The following is a 19,031-nucleotide window of genomic DNA, read 5'->3' as shown; positions in this document are numbered from 1 at the left end:
TACCATTATATAATCTATCTGATACCTTCTAGTATCTCCAGGATTCTTCCATGTTATCAACCTTCTTTTATGATTCTTGAACCAAGTGTTAGCTATGATTTAGTTATGCTCTGTGCAAAATTCTTCCAGACGGCTTCCTCTTTCATTTCTTACCCCCAATCAATATTCACCTACTATGTTTCCTTCTCTCCCTTTTCCTACTCTCGAATTCCAATCATCCATAACTATTAAATATTCGTCTCCCTTCACTACCTGAATAATTTCTTTTATCTTATCATACATTTCATCGATTTCATCATCATCTGCAGAACTAGTTGGCATATAAACTTGTACTACTGTAGTAGGCATTGGTTTCATGTCTATCTTGGCCACAATAATGTGTTCATTATGCTGTTTGCAGTGGTTTACCTGCACTCCTATTTTTCTTATTCATTATTAAACTTACTCCTGCATTACCCCTACTTGATATTGTATTTATAACCCTGTATTCACCTGACCAAAAGTCTTGTTCCTCCTTCCACTGAACTTCACTAATTCCCACTATATCTAACTTTAACCTATCCATTTCCCTTTTTAAATTTTCTAACCTACCTGTCCGATTAAGGGATCTGACATACCACACTCCGACCCGTAGAACGCCAGTTTTATTTTTACTGATAACAACGTCCTCTTGAGTAGTCCCTGCCTGGAGATCCGAGTGGGGGAGTATTTTACCTCCGGAATATTTTACCCAAGTACTGTAAAGCTACATGCCCTCAGGAAAAATTCCGGCTGTAGTTTCCCCATGCTTTCAGCTGTCCACAGTACCAGCAAAGCAAGGCTTTTTTGGTTAGTGTTACAAGGCCAGATTAATGAATCGTCCAGGCTGTTGCCCCAGAAACTACTGAAAAGGCTGCTGCCCCTCTTCAGGAACCACACGTTTGTCTGGCCTCTCAACAGATACCCCTCCGTTGTGGTTGCACCTACGGTATGGCCATCTGTGTCGCTGAGGCACGCAAGCCTCCCCACCATTAAATGCTTCAAATGGCTCTGAGCACTATGGGACTTAACATCTATCGTCATCAGTCCCCTAGAACTTAGAACTACTTAAACCTAACTAAGGACAACACAGAACACCCATCCATCATCAGGCAGAGAAAATCCCTGACCCCGCCGGGAATCGAACCCGGGAACCTGGGCGCGGGAAGCGAGAACGCTACGACCACGAGATGCGGGCTCCCCACCATCAGCAAGGTCCATGGTTCATGGGCATAGTCAAAAAGATTAGTTATACTTGGCGCTCAAAACGAGTGGCCACAAAGTAAGTATAAGTGTATGTAAAAAAAAATTAATTCCAATTTCTAATATAAGATTTGTATTTCTATTTCATCTATCCATCCGATGCACTATACCACGATGTGGAAAAAGGTCAACCAATCCTGGTTGTGACAAATTGTACATCTCTAAGGTAAAAACTCATTCAAATGAATTTTTTTGCTCTGTCAAGATCGTAACTTTCTACTATAGCATTTTTTCCCCTTTGATTCTCTACCAAATGTAAAATCGTAGTTAGATGTAGTTTAGCTCAGTGATTTTGAATGAGTGTATTAAGAGAAATCCAATTTTGCAAAAATCGATGTAACATTGTTTTGCGTGTGAAGATAGAGAACACAAAGTGGCCGATTTGTCCGCGCAGTGATAAAGAACATCGTAGTCAGGAAAATTATTTATTGTATTAACAATATTTATTGTTATTTATATATGTGTGTCACTGTTAACACACATTCGTGTGACGAATTTTTCCCAGTTTTCCGGAATTTCATATTATGGTCAAAGGCGATAAAAAAGAGAATCTACCAATTGAAACCATGGCTTCACCATCAGATTTCGAAAATGAAGCGGTAAATCTAAATGAATCACTCATAGATTTGACAGCAAATAAGTTAGAAAATCAAACTCCGGAGTTGAACGTGTCCACCTCAAATTCGGAGATCGTACAATATAACGAAAATGGTCATCCGACCACTGCAGTTAATGAATCTGCAGCGGATACGGATCAATCTAATGGGACGGCGGAAGACAGTATTGTGCTTGACCCGCTTACTGCTTTCCTGAAAAATTTGGAATTACGCGATTGCGAACGCGATCAGCGGGAAAAAGAGAGGGAAGCTTTACGTGATAACAAACGTGATCACTGGGAAAAGAAACAGGAACAAAGAGACAAAGAATTAAAAAATGAAATAAAAATGGAATTAGACAACATCAGGTCCCAGCTAATGAATACGAAGCAAGCGCATGTACCAATTTTGAGCCAAGTCAATAAACTGGACAGTGATACTGAAAACCTAAAAACTTCTCATTCCGCAGTAAAGTCGATGTAGAAGACTTAAACAACAGCAGTTACGAATCTCAAAATAAATAACGGAGAGATTTTGGATGAACAGCTAGACTCTTACAAAAGTCAAATAAATATTGGAATATCCAATTGGATAATCACTGAAGAGACGGAACTGGATGCAAAAATTAATGTTACCGTCGACAACGCTGCGTGCTGCCATACAAGCGAATTCAGGCGCCGCGCACAATAGAGAGGAGGAAAACGAACGCTCGCGTGCGAAAGTTGGAGAAAGCCCTTTCGACGGACAGCAGAAAGGAAACGAATTTTTCTATGGATCCGCCGAACGACGACAATGCACGAACGACGACATTCATCAATGAAAGCATTTTCCAAACGCCCGACTTGTCGCCAGCATAATGTAATTATGAAGACGAACGTATAATGAATTAGCGAAAATCGCCGTTTTCAAACATTTGCCGAGGACAAGAAGTCCATTCATCCAATTGTATTTATACGCGCATTCAGGAATGTCTTACCCGGATACTGGTCTGAATGTCAAAAAATTTAGTTCATAATGTAACACATCACTTTTGACGCGGCCCTATGGGCCAGCGAAACCTCCGAACTATGTAATACGTTCGCCGAATTCGAGAAAGCTTTCCTTGCAAAATATTGGTCCACAGGAATCGAAGAACGTTTGCGGATCTGTGCAATCCGAAAAAGGGTGCTTGCGTAAGTATTTTGAACGATACATTACGAAAACGAAAAGAAATACTACGTATATTAAAGACAAAATTACCGATCAACCTTAGGAAGAAGTTAATAAATGTACCAGATGAAGATTTGGAACATTTCCTTTCGGTGATCGACTACTTAGACCTAAGCCAAGAAGACACAAAATCCTACCAAACATTCACGAATAACAGCAACAATTGTCACAGTGTTGATAATCCGAGTGGTAATGGACGGAGTAAACGTAATCAGCACAGAAAAGGTCAATACGACAAAACGAATGTGTCTGGTTACAATAATATCCCAAACAATGCTTCGAATGACGCGAATACAGGTTTATGCAGCCAGTAAATAGAATTATGGCGACAGTAACTTTGGAAACACTACGAATCTTAAGCAGAAGTTGGAGATGGAAATAATTACTATGACGCTAACCACGATGAAAAGGCACAGTGGAAAAGGCGGAATGGAAATCAATGAAGTAACAACAATCCTCCGAATCAGTCAAACACAAATGAACGGAACAAGAACCAATATCCGAGTAGTAATAACGGCAATCAATGGTCACACCAACAACCAATTTTATGGTTCGGTAACCAGACGCCGAATGTAATGCAAACTGTGCCCATCATTCCAAACACGAACAATCAAAATCATATTGTCATTAGTCCTTCTACTGCGGAGCGAGTATGTGAAGTCGGAGAACAATTGAATGGCCTCCCGAGCACAGTCGGATCTATAAGCACTACGTTGCCGACATCAGGGACGAATTATTAGAAGAAGCTAATGCCTGTAAACATGACGATGAATACATGGTGCAAGCGGTAATTATGGCCACTATTAATGGTGTTAGTGTGGAAGCAATCATTGATACTGATGCCACTACGAGTGTCATAAATCAGACCTCGTTCGACCAAATTGATCACGTAAAGAGATTACCTATATTGCCCATGCAAAATTGTCAAGTTTCTGGTGCATTAGGCGCTGCCGCACAGATAATTCAGCAACAGGTGCAGGCCGATCTCTATGTAGAAAACGAGCAACTTATGTGCCAATTTTTACTAATTAAAAATTAATCACTTCTTTGCATCCTGCGATGAGATTTTCGTGGTAGAAATGCAAAGACTGAACTACCTGTTGGAAAATGTATGGTTACAAACAAAAACTTCATTCAATAATCAAGGATAATTTATCAAACAGAAGTTTTTCAAACATATGAATAACTTGTGATGTCATAAATAAAGTTGAAAAAATGATTTGGACTTTGCGTATGAAGTCAATAAATAAACTCAAACTTTGAATTGCTTCAAGAATAGTAAATTCCATTTTTCCAATTACTTTTCAAATACACTCCTGGAAATTGAAATAAAAACACTGTGAATTCATTGTCCCAGGAAGGGGAAACTTTATTAACACATTCCTGGGGTCAGATACATCACATGATCACAATGACAGAACCACAGGCACATAGACACAGGCAACAGAGCATGCACAATGTCGGCACTAGTACAGTGTATATCCACCTTCTGCAGCAATGCAGGCTGCTATTCTCCCATGGAGATGATCGTAGAGATGCTGGATGTAGTCCTGTGGAACGGCTTGCCATGCCAATTCCACCTGGCGCCTCAGTTGGACCAGTGTTCGTGCTGGACGAGTAGACCGCGTGAGATGACGCTTCATCCAGTCCCAAACATGCTCAATGGGGGACAGATCCGGAGATCTTGCTGGCCAGGGTAGTTGACTTTCACCTTCTAGAGCACGTTGGGTGGTACGGGATACATGCGGACGTGCATTGTCCTGTTGGAACAGCAAGTTCCCTTGCCGGTCTAGGAATGGTAGAACGATGGGTTCGATGACGGTTTGTATGTACCATGCACTATTCAGTGTCCCCTCGACGATCACCAGAAGTGTACGGCCAGTGTAGGAGATCGCTCCCCACACCATGATGCCGGGTGTTGGCCCTGTGTGCCTCGGTCGTATGCAGTCCTGATTGTGGCGCTCACCTGCACGGCGCCAAACACGCATACGACCATCATTGGCACCAAGGCAGAAGCGACTCTCATCGCTGAAGACGACACGTCTCCATTCGTCCCTCCATTCACGCCTGTCGCGACACCACTGGAGGCGGGCTGCCTGATTTTGGGGCGTGAGCGGAAGACTGCCTAACGGTGTGTGGGACCGTAGTCCAGCTTCATGGAGACGGTTGCGAATGGTCCTCGCCGATACCCCAGGAGCAACAGTGTCCCTAATTTGCTGGGAAGTGGCGGTGCGGTCCCCTATGGCACTGCGTAGGATCCTACGGTCTTGGCGTGCATCCGTGCGTCGCTGCGGTCCGGTCCCAGGTCGACGGGCATGTGCACCTTCCGCCGACCACTGGCGACAACATCGATGTACTGTGGAGACCTCACGCCCCACGTGTTGAGCAATTTGGAGGTACGTCCACCCGGCCTCCCGCATGCCCACTATACGCCCTCGCTCAATGTCCGTCAACTGCACATACGGTTCATGTCCATGCTGTCGCGGCATGCTACCAGTGTTAAAGACTGCGATGGAGCTCCGTATGCCACGGCAAACTGGCTGTCACTGACGGCGGCGGTGCACAAATGCTGCGCAGCTAGCGCAATTCGACGGCCAACACCGCGGTTCCTGGTGTGTCCGCTGTGCCGTGCGTGTGATCATTGCTTGTACAGCCCTCTCGCAGTGTCCGGAGCAAGTATGGTGGGTCTGACACACCGGTGTCAATGTGTTCTTTTTTCCATTTCCAGGAGTGTAATTTCGATTTTTGTGCGAAGGTGTTATTTGCAATTTATCTATATAAAACCCTAATATAGACGCTCTCTAGAGAATCAAAGGTGTTACCTTGCTTAAACCATTAAATTATACATCCTTCTCATTTATACGTGGTAGCCTTTTGGCTAAATTTTGTGCAATTTTAAATTCGCAAGTGGGATGCGGAATCGCGAGATTTTCTCTACTTGGTCGAGCAACGAGTATCATTTAAATGAGAAAAGAAGTTATGCTTTCTTTCCTGTGAATATGTAAATGGTTACGAGTAACTGAATTTTGAGTAGTTTATACTTCTAATTTCATTGTAATTCTTTATGGGCAGTAATGATGATCTCCTGGTCAGTGACCACTACTGTGAAATTTAGAATATGGACCTCCGACGCGAGTATAAATAAATGTACACAGACAACAATGAACTTTCACAGAACTGTGTTTCCAACAATGTTTAGATATGGTAACTGTAAAACTTGTCCACGGTGAATAAGTTGATTGAGACTTTTAAGCGTCATCGTATTTTTCACTGAACAGTGTTGTCATTTACTGGTACATACACTACTGGTCATTAAAATTGCTACACCATGAAGATGCAAAATTTAACCAACAGGAAGAAGATTCTGTGATATGCAAATGATTAGATTTTCAGAGCATTCTCAGAAGGTTGGCGCCGGTGGCGACATATACAATGTACTGACATGAGGAAAGTTTCCAACCGATTTCTCATACACAAACAGCAGCTGACCAGCGTTGCCTGGTGAAACGTTGTTGTGATGCCTCGTGTAAGGAGGAGAAATGCGTACCACCACGTTTCCGACTTTGATAAAGGTCGGATTGAGCCCATCGCGATTGCAGTTTATCGTATCGCGACATTGCTGCTCGCGGTCGAGATCCAATGACTGTTAGCAACATATGGAATCGGTGGGTTCAGGAGGGTAATATGGAACGCTGTGGTGGATCCCAATGGCCTCGAATCACAAGTAGTCGAGATGACAGGCATCTTATCCACATGGCTGTAACGGATCGTGCAGCCACGTGTCGATCCCTGAGTCAACACATGGGGACACTTGCAAGACAACAAACATCTGCACGAACAGTTCGACGACGTTTGCAGCAGCATGAACTATCAGCTCGAAGATCATGGCTGCAGTTACCCTTGACACTGCATCACAGACAGGACAGCCTGCGATGGTGTAGTCAACGACGAACCTGCACGAATGGCAAAACGTCATTTTTTTCGGATGAATCCAGGTTCTGTTTACAGCATCATGATGGTTGCATTTGCGTTTGGTGACATCGTGGTGAATACACATTGGAAGCGTGTATTCATCATTGGCGTACCACCCAGCTTGATAGTATGGGGTGCCATTGCTTACATGTCTTGGTCACCTCTTGTCTGCATTGATGGCACTTTGAATGGTGGACGTTACATTTAAGATGTGTTACGACCCATGGCTCTACCCTTCATTCGATCCCTGTGAAACCCTACATTTCAGCAAAATAATGCACGACCACATGTTGCAGGTCCTGTACAGGCCTTTCTGGATACAGAAAATGTTCGACTGCTGCCCTGGCCAGCACATTCTCCAGATCTCTCACTAATTGAAAACGTCTGGTCAATAGTAGCCAAGCTCTTGTCTGAGTAGTGACTGGCTCTTGACAATACGCCAGTCACTACTCTTGATGAACTGTGGTACCATGTTGAAGCTGCATGGGCAACTGTACCTGTACATGCCATCCAAGCTCTGTTTGACTCAATGCCCAGGTGTATCAAGGCCATTATTACGGACAGAGGTGGTTGTTCTGGGTATTGATTTCTTGGGATCTATGCACCCAAATTGTGTGAAAATGCCAGTTCTAGTATAATATATTTGTCCAATGAATACCCGTTTCTCATCTGCATTTCTTCTAGGAGTAGCAATTTTAATGGCCAGTAGTATATATAAAAACTAAAGGTTGTCACAATATACAGTGTGTAAAATAATCTTATTTGAAGAACAGTGATACCATGTCGGGTCACCAATGCGTATGAACTGTGTGAAGTGTTTCATTTAGTGACCATAAACTGCGATCAGACAGAAAGTGATCTCCGAATTTTGTGCTGCAACCAAAACCGAAAATAAGTGTGATCAATAGGACAGAATCCGCCCAGGAACTGAAAACCTTATCAACTTGTTAAAGACAATGTTTCATATGTGTTTTTGGAACATTGTGTCAATGTTCTTGCATTGGCATGAACGTTTCCTCGCCAGCCGCCGCTAGCGTCGTCTTAACCATTGTTCAAAAATGGTTCAAATGGCTCTCAGCACCTGCCTACTAAAACAACTTACCTTACAGGGCGATAAGCTAGCATCTACAAATACAACTATTATAACATGTACTTTTTTTCATGACCACCTACACCAAGCTGCCGTCCATCCATAAAAGCAGCGATCCAGAGAAATGCAAGTGCTCCTGCCCAAGAGGAAGGAAGAATGAAATTCGCAGCCAGCATCCATCAGTGAATCGCAGCAGATCCATCCGAACCTAATATTTACAGACAGGGGTCGAGAACTGTACCTGACAGTCCCCACCGGCCGCCGTTCCATTGTGACACAATATTTTTTCGATTTTTTCGGCACCTCAACCAACGTTTCAATCAAGTCACTCGTCATTATACCACATGAAGATTTAAATAGGAAGATATTATGAAAAATAAAATACCCACAATAATTCACTACACACACACACACACACACACACACACACACACACACACACAGTAAAGTTTTAGGGTACTTCGTTACTGAAACTTGGTTAATTCACAGTAACACAAATTTTTATGCAAACGTATTGTGCAATATTTAAGATTTTTCCTTTTTTCAATTTATGATGTATTGTTAATCATAATCCAGAGGAATATACTTTTCTGTACTAATATGACGTTGATAACAAAAGTATATTCATTGTTCTATGATGATGTAATTAATTGAGATTTAAGTTAAATATTTACAGATTTATAAGATATCAACATAGTCGAACACTAATCCAATGACTTGACTTTAAATATTTACTACCTGGTACTATTCTACAAAAGCATAACTTCCAAATAGTGCAAACTAAAAATTAGTGAATGCCAGTGTAAAAGAAATTTAATTGAAACTATTAATAATTATGCAGTGTCTAACTACTATTTGAAAACATCATGAAGACCTGATTGTAATATAACTAGTAGACATAGACATGTGCAACCCTTGGCTGACAGGGGCGATTTTGTTTTAATTTACGCTAGCTGAAGTATAAATTTCCACAATCCCATAAGAATATTCATTCATATTTATAAAATATACCAAAGTCAAAAAGATTCAGTATAGGGGTCAGCAGCAAATCTATCGTTCCGTTGCTATAGCTAATCTATAGGTATCTCATAATATGGTAATTTATATATGTTATCTGTTAATACAAACAGCTTGATGTGCCACTCCAGAATGTCATTATTGGCTCCAGAGCAATAAAGTTTGATGACCTCTAGCCTAATGGTTTTGGAGATTAGCGTGTTCAGACAGACAGAGAAGACGGTCTTGTAGTTTCATTATTAGTAGAGATTAGAAATATTTTTTTCTGTTACCAGTATATATGACGTTATAAGTGCATTCTCCCTAATGAGTGAGTTTGTTCAATTTTGTGAAGTATTATAACTTGATATCCTTACTGACTGGCTTTGGAACTTTTTTCTTATAACATGTTTACAGATATTGAAGTTGTGGATGTTGTCGTCATGTGAGAAAAGTGCACACAAGGCATGTCAGCAATTTATTTCCTACTTCTGAAGTCACATTTCCTTTATTCTTTGAGGGTTCGATTATTCCTTTGTTTATAGTGTTTGACATTTTACCTTGAATTCTTTATTGTAATCACAAAAATAAATAATTATACACTCCTGAAGCTTATTAGTTTCTCTGTATGTGGAATAAAACCAAGCAGAATCGCAATAAAGTAGTGACCTTGCAAACAAGCAGACCTGCAGGGTCAAACGACACCATCAGAGCCAGACATCGCAGTCAAGCATACGGAAAAACAGTTAACAGATCTTTGTGACAATATCCAGTAATAAATTGAGGAACTGCAATTGGCAATGGAGGAGCAAAATTCTTCAGCAGTGAGCCTCCATTCGAATGTTTATGGCAGATATGCAACGACAGGAGAGCTGCAAATGAAAGTGCATATGCTACAGCTCTTGCCGGACAAACCAGAGCTGTAATTTGCGTTGCCTGAGTCAGCATGCGAGCAAAATGAGTTAGTGCATGAACACGCATTTTCTGTGGTAGTGAACGCATTAGATGCCAGGGCAGCTGCATTTGTCACGGATATCACACTCAGGCTGCTGACAGGTGAGCAATATACATGTTTATAAATGTATCAATCAGCACAATGTGTGAACCAATAAATCAGCGTATGCAGGAGCTGTCGAAGAGTGAACAAATGGGAGACAGAAAGCCTTCCGACTGTTGGTGACGCCTGTGAGGTATCATCAGCGAAACAGACTTACCAAATATGCTGCTGAGGCACATATGGTTGGCTCAGTTGCCTGGAATGGTCGAGGCAGCAGTGATGACTTTCAAAGAACAGGATGTCCAAGCGTTAATAACAATGGCTGACATAGTTTACGCAACACTAGACAATACGCGAGCAGCATGTGTAACGATGGTAGTGGATGGTCGTGTGCAATAAGAAACAGGACAACGGGTTGATTTGACAAAACAACTGCAAGAGATCACAGGGCAACTTACTACATTGCAAAGGCAAGTGTTGCAGTTACTGGAGAGCAAGAGGAGATTATTTGGACAAAAGCCAAGAAGCAATGACATTACCGAAGTTAGCCAATAAAAATGGATGTGTTGATATCACTGGCAGTTCTGTGGCAGAGCAACGAAATGTATATGCACAATGTGCATACCCAAATGGTAGCAACAGGTGGCAGTAAGCGCAGCAGGCTGCAATACACGAGAAGAGCGCCTTTAGTCAGGGTGTAAGATCACCGAGGGACACAGTACATTAAGTAATTTGACCAGTTTACTTATTCCGTCACAGAGATTGTACGTTATGGACATGAGATCAGGCCACTACTAGCTAATCGACACAGGATGAGACATTAGTGCACTGCCTTTCAGGAGCTGTGAGACCGCAGCTGCATGTCTGTGAACGCATCCAATAGCAGCAAATAAGCCACCAAGAAATACTTATTGATAATTTGGGGGTAGGTATGGGGTCCCAAAATAGTTTCAAGTGGAATTTTGTGCTGGCGGAGATATCAGGGGCCATGTTAGGTATGGATTTATTGTGCCACATGAAGACTGAAGTAAATATTAGCAAGGCGCAGGTTAAAAAAACTGTGAAGTACACTTGGACAAAACAGATATTCCAGCATGGACCTCATGTACAATGGTGTCACACAGGGCATAAAAAGGCAGCACAGCGGTACTTACGCCAAATGTTATGCACAACACAGTGCACCACATTCATACTATGCCCAGTCAGTCGGTATCGCAATGAACTCAGTGATTAACCACAAGTCATATTTTCAAAAATGGTTCAAATAGCTCTGAGCACTATGGGACAACATCTGAGGTCATCAGTCCCCTAGAATTTCTAAAACCTACCCAACCTAAGGACATCACACACTTCCAGGCCTGAGGCAGGATTCGAACCTGCGATGGTAGCAGCAGCACAGTTCCAGACTGAAGCGCCTAGAACCGCTCGGCCACGCCGGCGGTCGTTTTTTAGCAGTCAAGTCTGAAGTTGAGGATCTGCTTAAAGCTGATCTGACAGCCCATGGGAATCTCTGTTGCACTTGGTGAAAAAGAAAGATGGTACATAGACCCCTTGTGGTAACTATTTGATGCTAAATACCCAAAGTCCCAGATCGTTACCCAGTACTCAATATCAGAGATTTCCCAAATAAGCTAGCTGTTGACACAGTATTTAGTGGTATCGGCTGCAAATCCCATACCACAATATACCAGTCACAGAAGGAGATGTACCAAAGACAGTTATCATAACAACATTTGGGTTAGTTGAATACATCTTGATGTCATTTTGCCTCAAGAATGAAGTACAGATGTGACAGAGGTTTATAAATGGGGTACTAAGAGAGTGGGAGTATTGTTTTGCTTACTTGGATGACATCTTGGTGTTCTTTGACTCAAAGGAGCTGCATGAAGAGCATCTCAAGGCCGTTTTCGAGCGAATTAATAAATTTTGTCATAGTGATCAATGAGGTGAAATGCATGTTCCAAGCGCCGGCCGCAGTGGTCTCGCGGTTCTAGGCCCACAGTCTGGAACCGTGCGACTGCTACGGTCGCAGGTTCAAATCCTGCCTCGGGCATGGATGTGTGAGATGTCATTAGGTTAGTTAGGTTTAAGTAGTTCTAAGTTCTAGGGGACTAATGACCACAGCAGTTGAGTTCCATAGTGCTCAGAGCCATTTGAACCATTTTTTGCATGTTCCAACAACAGTAAGTGACATTTCTGGGACTGTAGTTGAACTACCACAGCCAAAGGCTTATCGACAGCTTAGAAGATTTTTAGGGATGATAAATTTCTACCGCCAACTCCTGCCAGGAGCAACTGATATCCAAGCACTGTCGTCAGCAGCACTGGAAAGAACATGAGCAGCCAATTGCACCTACAGTGGAACACAGAAATACAGAAAGTATTCCACCAGGCGAAGAAAGATTCACAAATGGCAGTTCTGTTAGCATGTTGGCACACACAGTACCACACATACCATTGTCTACAGTGGTCGACGCTAGCCAATGAGCATTAGGGGCAGCACTCCATCAATATGCGAATTAGCAGTGGCATACTTTCAATTTTTTTATTCATGTAAATTCGCAACAGAAAAGTGGAGTGCATATGACAGGTAGTTCCTAGCAATTTATGAGGCTATGAAATATTTTCATCCTTACATAGAAACCAGGACTTTTACAATTTAAACCAACAACAAACCGATAACGTTTACTTTCAGTAAACTGAAGGACAACTGTTTCCCATGGCACTTCCAGCAGTTGGATATTATAGCCAATTTAAAACAGACTTTCACCATATCAAAGTGGCTGAAAACGTCGTGTCGATTTTGGATCCAGAGTAGAAATGATTTCCCACACTACCGATTACAAAGAAGTGGAAACAGCACAGGCCACAGAACAACTACAACAGTTCAGGCAGGACAACACTGCTGCGCTGCATATTCGGCAGGGCCAAAAACCAGCACACGATATGATGTATCACTAGGCAAACATACCCCTTTCGTTCCTCAGGAATTACAGAAGACTGTCTTTTATAGTGTTCATGGACTAGCTCACCCAAGTACAAATCCCACCATGGAACTTATAACGGTGCTTTGTGTGGTCAAGGATTAAGAGGATGTGCAAAGGCATGCCAGAAATGTAAGGTTGCTCAGCATATTCAAAAACCACTAGGAGACTTCATGCAGACTACAGGACAATTCACGCCCGTCCACTTGGACATCGTAGGACCATTGACGCCGTCAGAGGGGTATCATTATTTATTGATGGCTGTAGACTGTTATATGAGATGGGTAGAAACAGTGCCACTGGAATATATATTGCTATAAACAGAGGCATGAGTATTCTTACCTACATAGATTTCACAGTTCGAATGTTGGTTGCATGTGACCACTGACCAAGGCCACCATATTGAATCGACATTATTTCTGGAATTAGCCAAACTGTACAGATTCAGACATCAGTACATGACTGCCTATCACCCAGCGAGCAACGGCATGATCCAGAAGTGGCATAGGACTTTAAAGGCTGCACTAAGTGCCATGATGAGAACTGAACTTCAGCATTGCTTCCCTCAGGACTGCTTGTAAACTACAGTTAAAAGCTTCCACGGCAGAGTTAATTTATGGAGAAGCGCTATGAGCGCTGGCAGAGTTTTTCGCTGTACCACTGAGCGCCATGCCATACATCCTACACCAGATGCTCTCGTGTTTTGTTGCAGACAGATGCAGTATGACTGCCATTGCAACGTCCTTACTCTAGCCTGCATAAAGTATTGACAAGAGGCGAACATACAATACCAATGGAAAACAGCAAACGTCTCTCGAGACAGAGTTAAACCAGTACGCATGCTTTTTCCAGATGACGACAAAGAGCACGAACAACAAAGTATTGACAAGAGGAGAACATACAATACCAATGGAAAACAGCAAACGTCTCACAAGACAGAGTTAAGCCAGTACGTATGCTTTTTCCAGATGACGACAAAGAGCACGAACAACAAAATGAGATGGCGCCCGTTCAGCAGCAAAGATAAGTCGAGGTGAGGACACAAAATGATAGCCCACCAAGTTTAGCACGAAAGGCGAGACACAGGGAGAAGACACCGACTCCAGCGAGGTATTCCAGGGCGGGCCAAAGAATAACTAAAATTCCCATGCGTCCGCAGAGCTTTGTCCTACTGTGGAGTCGGTGTCAAGCGAGGAAAGTGCACACAGAACACGTTGCCAGCTTATTCCATGGAACTCATGAAGCACCAGTTCCATTATTCTTTGAGAGTTCCTTTATATCTTTGTTCGTAGTGGTTGCCGCTTTATCTTGAATTTTGTACTGCAATGGCAAAACTAAATAATTATAGCTTCCTGAAGCTTGTCATTTTTTCTGTAAATGGAATAAAACTAAGCAGGATCGCTATAAATTTTCTATTTACGTTGTTACAAACAGAACAATGTGACTAGCTTATGGACAAGGGAGGAAATTGCTTGCTAATAGAGCTAACATATGAGTTTTATACGCTTCAGTAAAAACATTGTGCCAGATAAAACCTACAGATGTCACTGAATACTAGAGTGTGCTACACTCGCAAATCACGTTAACCAGCACATCCCATGTGACGTAGGTGCTGTCTATTGTGAGACTTATTATCCCATCCGCATCCCCGTCAACGTTAGCTGTCTCGTTCCATCTGAGGACGGCTTTATGCTACCGTATCTATACGACTGTCCGAACTATTTGTAATCAAGTATCACAATTTCATTCCCTCATTCACGGGTGCTATTCTGGATACTCGATCTCATCGATTCCCTACATATTTCATTATTTGTTTTCTTTGTGAGTTTGAAGCTCCTGATTTCCTTGAGACAACACAAAGAACTGCAATGGTTGTTTGTTATTTCGTCATCACATTCAGATAAAGAGGCATACAGAAGTAAATTAAAAATTCTCTGAAGCTTACGATAAGTGGCATTATCATAAGTTATTAGTTGAACTTTCTCGATATCAGTTTTTGCAACCTTGCATGCGTAGTAGTGTATATGTAAGCAAATTCCTTTTACATTTAGTCAACAAAGCGGTTTTTAGTAAACTGAATGCGACATAAACTGAAATGAGATGTATGTTATAAATAAAATAGTTCACCAGGGCTTTCACCAGATTTTAAAGTATCTAAAGGAAAACCAGGTTATAATCCATGGGCAGAAATGATTCTCATCAATTGAGGGTTCCCTTTCTGCTAAATGTCTCACAATAAGGATTAGAGAAAATGTACAAAATTCCAGTAGTTATAAGAAAAACCTGTGCGTCTGAGTTCATATCGATTCAATGATACATGTTTTTAAAATATCCTTGCCAATGAAATGTCTGCCCTACGAGGATGTTTGTGAAATGGCGGTAATTCTAGACGAGCGTAATATAGAGAAAATTTTGTGTTTGACAGCTTCAAATCCGTAATTAATAGTTCTGACAGCGTTGTGTTTTAAATATCTACTCTAAACTGAGGCGGAATACAGAAGAGAGTGTGTCGTCTGATGTAATTATATTGTGTTATGTAAGATCGGTATATAGTTCTTTGTTGTGTGCCGAAGTTAAACGAGACGATCAAATAGTGCATATAATATTAGTAGATGCCAGCTATTGCACGTTCAATTATTATCTGAGTATCTTTCAAAGTTGCTCATTTCTAGTTTCATTATTAACCATTACAATCAGGGAATTGAGATAGAAAAAGAAGGGGCACTCTCCATTTAATCTTGTTATGTTTGTGGATTTCGTTACCTTTTATGTGCTTTATCCTAGTTGAGCTGTAAAGGAACTCAGGACAGCGCACATTTCACCTTCATTTATACGAAATTAGTTTCAAATATGAGGACAAGGAATTCTAGCAAAAGAACTTCGTTGCGTGCACGTACTCCTGAAAGTGACGAATCGCCGGAAAAGATAAAAAGAGTGTCACCAATACAGAAAGGTGTTGGAGAAAAGGCAAAATCAATTAAAAATGACAGTATAAGCTTCTCAGACAAAGGTTACGGTGGTAGTTCGTGCGAAGATGATACTGACTGGCAAAGAAGGGGAGCAACAAAAGCCTCAGATTCTGGAGTTCTGTCTGGCAAAAAACGCAAGAGTGAAGACGCAGCTGATGAATCATCAGACAGTAGTTCCGATGACTTTCTAGTGCCGACACAGTCACTTGACTTAGACTCAGATTTCTTCAAGATTGAAAAAAAAACAGTTTCCGATTTCTCAGCAATAGAAAATAGTATTTTTGCTGACGTAAACAGGTTAAGTGAATCTGAAGACTCAGACGATGTGCAAGATTCGAAACCCATCGAAATAGAGAGAATAACGTGCAACTCAGGACAGGAGAAAGAAAATAAGACGATCAAGCCAGAACATTGTTCTGCAGGCCCAGTAAATATAAAGGTGAAGGATGTTAGTGACATTAAACCAGGTTTAGTTCAAAGTGGAAAGAAGATGCTTAATGCAAAGCAGCGAAAGTCTTCTGATAAGAATGGCAAACAGAAGCAAAGTCAGCAAGGTAAGACATTGGTGAAGTCCAGTCATATCAAAGCAGAAAACGATGGCAGTATACAAAAGGTCAAAACACAAGAAACTGGCAGGAAGCAGCTTCAAAAAGTTAAAGCGGAAACCTTTACCCCTGATGTAAGTAAATTGGATGTGTCACAACTGCTAGCTTTGGGAGAAGGTCAGGATCCTAACCATAAACCTAAAGCTGTCGCTAAAACAAAAAGAAAAAATGTATCGAAGAAGAATGTGGAGAGTGAAGAGGAAGGAATTAGTGATTGGGAAGAAGTAGATACTGGTAATTTTGAAGAACAGCATATCAAACACAACATTCCTAAAGAAGGTATTGCTGTTACTGTGCAAGTTCCCAACATTCACCAGAAGAAGAAGAAGAAAGGTTTTGATATGGCAGCATATGTAAAACGTAGAATGAATAGGGTGCGGCGAGATATTCAAGTCCTTATGCATAAGGCGCATTTGTTGTGTTGGATTGCTCATGGAAATTATGTGAATAAAATTCTGAATTCAGAGATTCTTATGGGATTGTCATTATCCTTGATACCTTCAAAGCACTGTTATCCTGACAAACATACAGATCTTGCCTATTTGCAACAAATTGTTCAGTGGTTTTCAAAAACTGTGGAAGTTCAAGAGAATGTTGATGACAAAGAAGAGTTGTTAAGTTCATTGCAGGTTCAGTTTCAAAAGAAGGTTGCAAAATCAAGAAGGGACATGGTACTAATGTTTGTGTGTGTGTTGCGCTCTTTGGGAATCAACACAAGGCTTATAATATCACTGCAGCCCCTGCCATTAAAGCCACCACTCTCAGAAATAAGTAACTTAACTTCAAAGAAACCATCAACTTCGAAAGGGAAGAAAATAAAGGGGGAGCAGCAAAAGAAGGCACAATCTGGGAGAAAAAAGGGCGCATCAGATACTTCAAAAGATGTCGTACGGAAAAGACGAGATGTCATGACTAAGGAAGAAGCTGTGAAGCGAATTAAAGAAGCAGCTGCAAAGAAAGTTGAACAAGCAGGGAAGTCAAATCAGAAAAAAAACAATGAAAATACTGTAGGCAATAAAAAGAAAATGAAGTCTCAATCCGCAGGTGATTTATGTCGATCTTTGAGAGACAGAAAATCTGTGAAGAAGTATGTAGATGACCATGACACCACAGACGATGATGAAAAAGTTCAGTGTGATCAAGAAAGTGACAAGGAAACTAAAACAATTAATACAAATTCCTCAGGTTCCAAGAAAAAGGTCAGTACCAACACTGAAAAAATAACTGTGAAAAATACAAAGAGGGATAAAGCAAGCACCACTTGTACAGTAACACATTCTTCTGGAAGTGAAAGTGATTATACTGCAGAATTTAAAGAGAAGAAAACTAGGAAAGGTAGAACTGACCGTAGGGTATTGTCTTCTGATTCAGTATCTGATGGAGCATGTGGGGTGGACACCAAGAAGAAGAAAGACCGATGTGACGTATGGTTAGAGGTGTTTTTGGAATCTGAAGAGAAATGGATCTGCGTGGATATATATCACCGACAGATTCATTGTGTGCGAGAACTTTCGGTAAGTAGCTCATTTCTCCTTTAAGCAGTTGCAGCCCATATGAAAACTTTAGTTTCTGCTGTTGTAAATACAGATTTTTAACACAGCAACTCATTTTGATGAGAAAAGAGAATTGTATAAATGTGTTACATTATTTTTTCAGTGGCTTACTATTCTTCAGCTGGACAGTGTTTTAGCATCATCTCTTGTGGTCTCTGATGGCTTGGAATTTCTTATGTGGTGTATTTTTCAAATATTTTGCTTCTTGTTTTCCTTTACCTCTCAATGTATATGCACAAGTGAAAGGTTGGATGTTCTTATAACCTATTTAGTGAATGGTTTTTGCTATTGGAAAAGTCTTATTTATTTATTTTTTTGTCTGTCGACATGTCATTTTCTTGTTTTATTTTATTCCCTCCCCCCTCCCTTCTTTTCTCTCTCTCTCTCTCTTTTCTTTTTTTAAAAGGTTTGACTCACATTCTTAGCAGCTGTCAGTGGACAGGTTGGTTGATTCTGGGGACAGGACCAAACAGCAAGGTCATTCATATGATCAGATTATGAAAGGATCAGGAAGGAAGTGTGCCATGCCCTTTTAAAAAAAACCATGCTAACATTTTCCTGCAGCAATTTAGGGAAATAACGGAGAATCTATATCAGGTTGGCTGGACACCGGTTCGAATTGTCAGGTGCAATATTATTGATGCTCTCCCGACACTGGTGAATAATACTGTGCAACAATATTTAGGTTCACACTATTAATTAAAGATGCTGTTGCCATGATAATTCTCTAATTTATTGTCTTGGAATCTGATGCACGGTATTTTTATTCATCATAAAAT

General features: G+C 41.2%; 1 protein-coding gene across 3 annotated transcripts in view; it reads left to right on the top strand.

The window, feature by feature from the left end:
* Positions 1–19,031, top strand: part of LOC126282224 (DNA repair protein complementing XP-C cells homolog) — a 289,038-nt gene that overhangs the window by 205,193 nt on the left and 64,814 nt on the right. The window contains exon 1 of one of the 3 annotated variants that reach the window (XM_049981789.1): positions 15,011–18,213. The exons of the other annotated variants lie outside the window; for them this stretch is intronic. Within the exon in view, the coding sequence (XP_049837746.1) occupies positions 15,976–18,213 (2,238 nt within the window). The 5' untranslated portion in view covers positions 15,011–15,975. Of the gene's footprint in view, positions 1–15,010; positions 18,214–19,031 lie in introns of those variants that run through there. 3 annotated transcript variants of the gene reach the window in all.

Source organism: Schistocerca gregaria, chromosome 7 (genome assembly GCF_023897955.1).
Source record: "Schistocerca gregaria isolate iqSchGreg1 chromosome 7, iqSchGreg1.2, whole genome shotgun sequence".
Classification (NCBI taxonomy): Eukaryota; Metazoa; Arthropoda; class Insecta; order Orthoptera; family Acrididae; genus Schistocerca; species Schistocerca gregaria.
The sequence above is the reverse complement of the archived record's forward strand: the minus strand, read 5'-3'. Positions and strand labels throughout refer to the sequence as shown.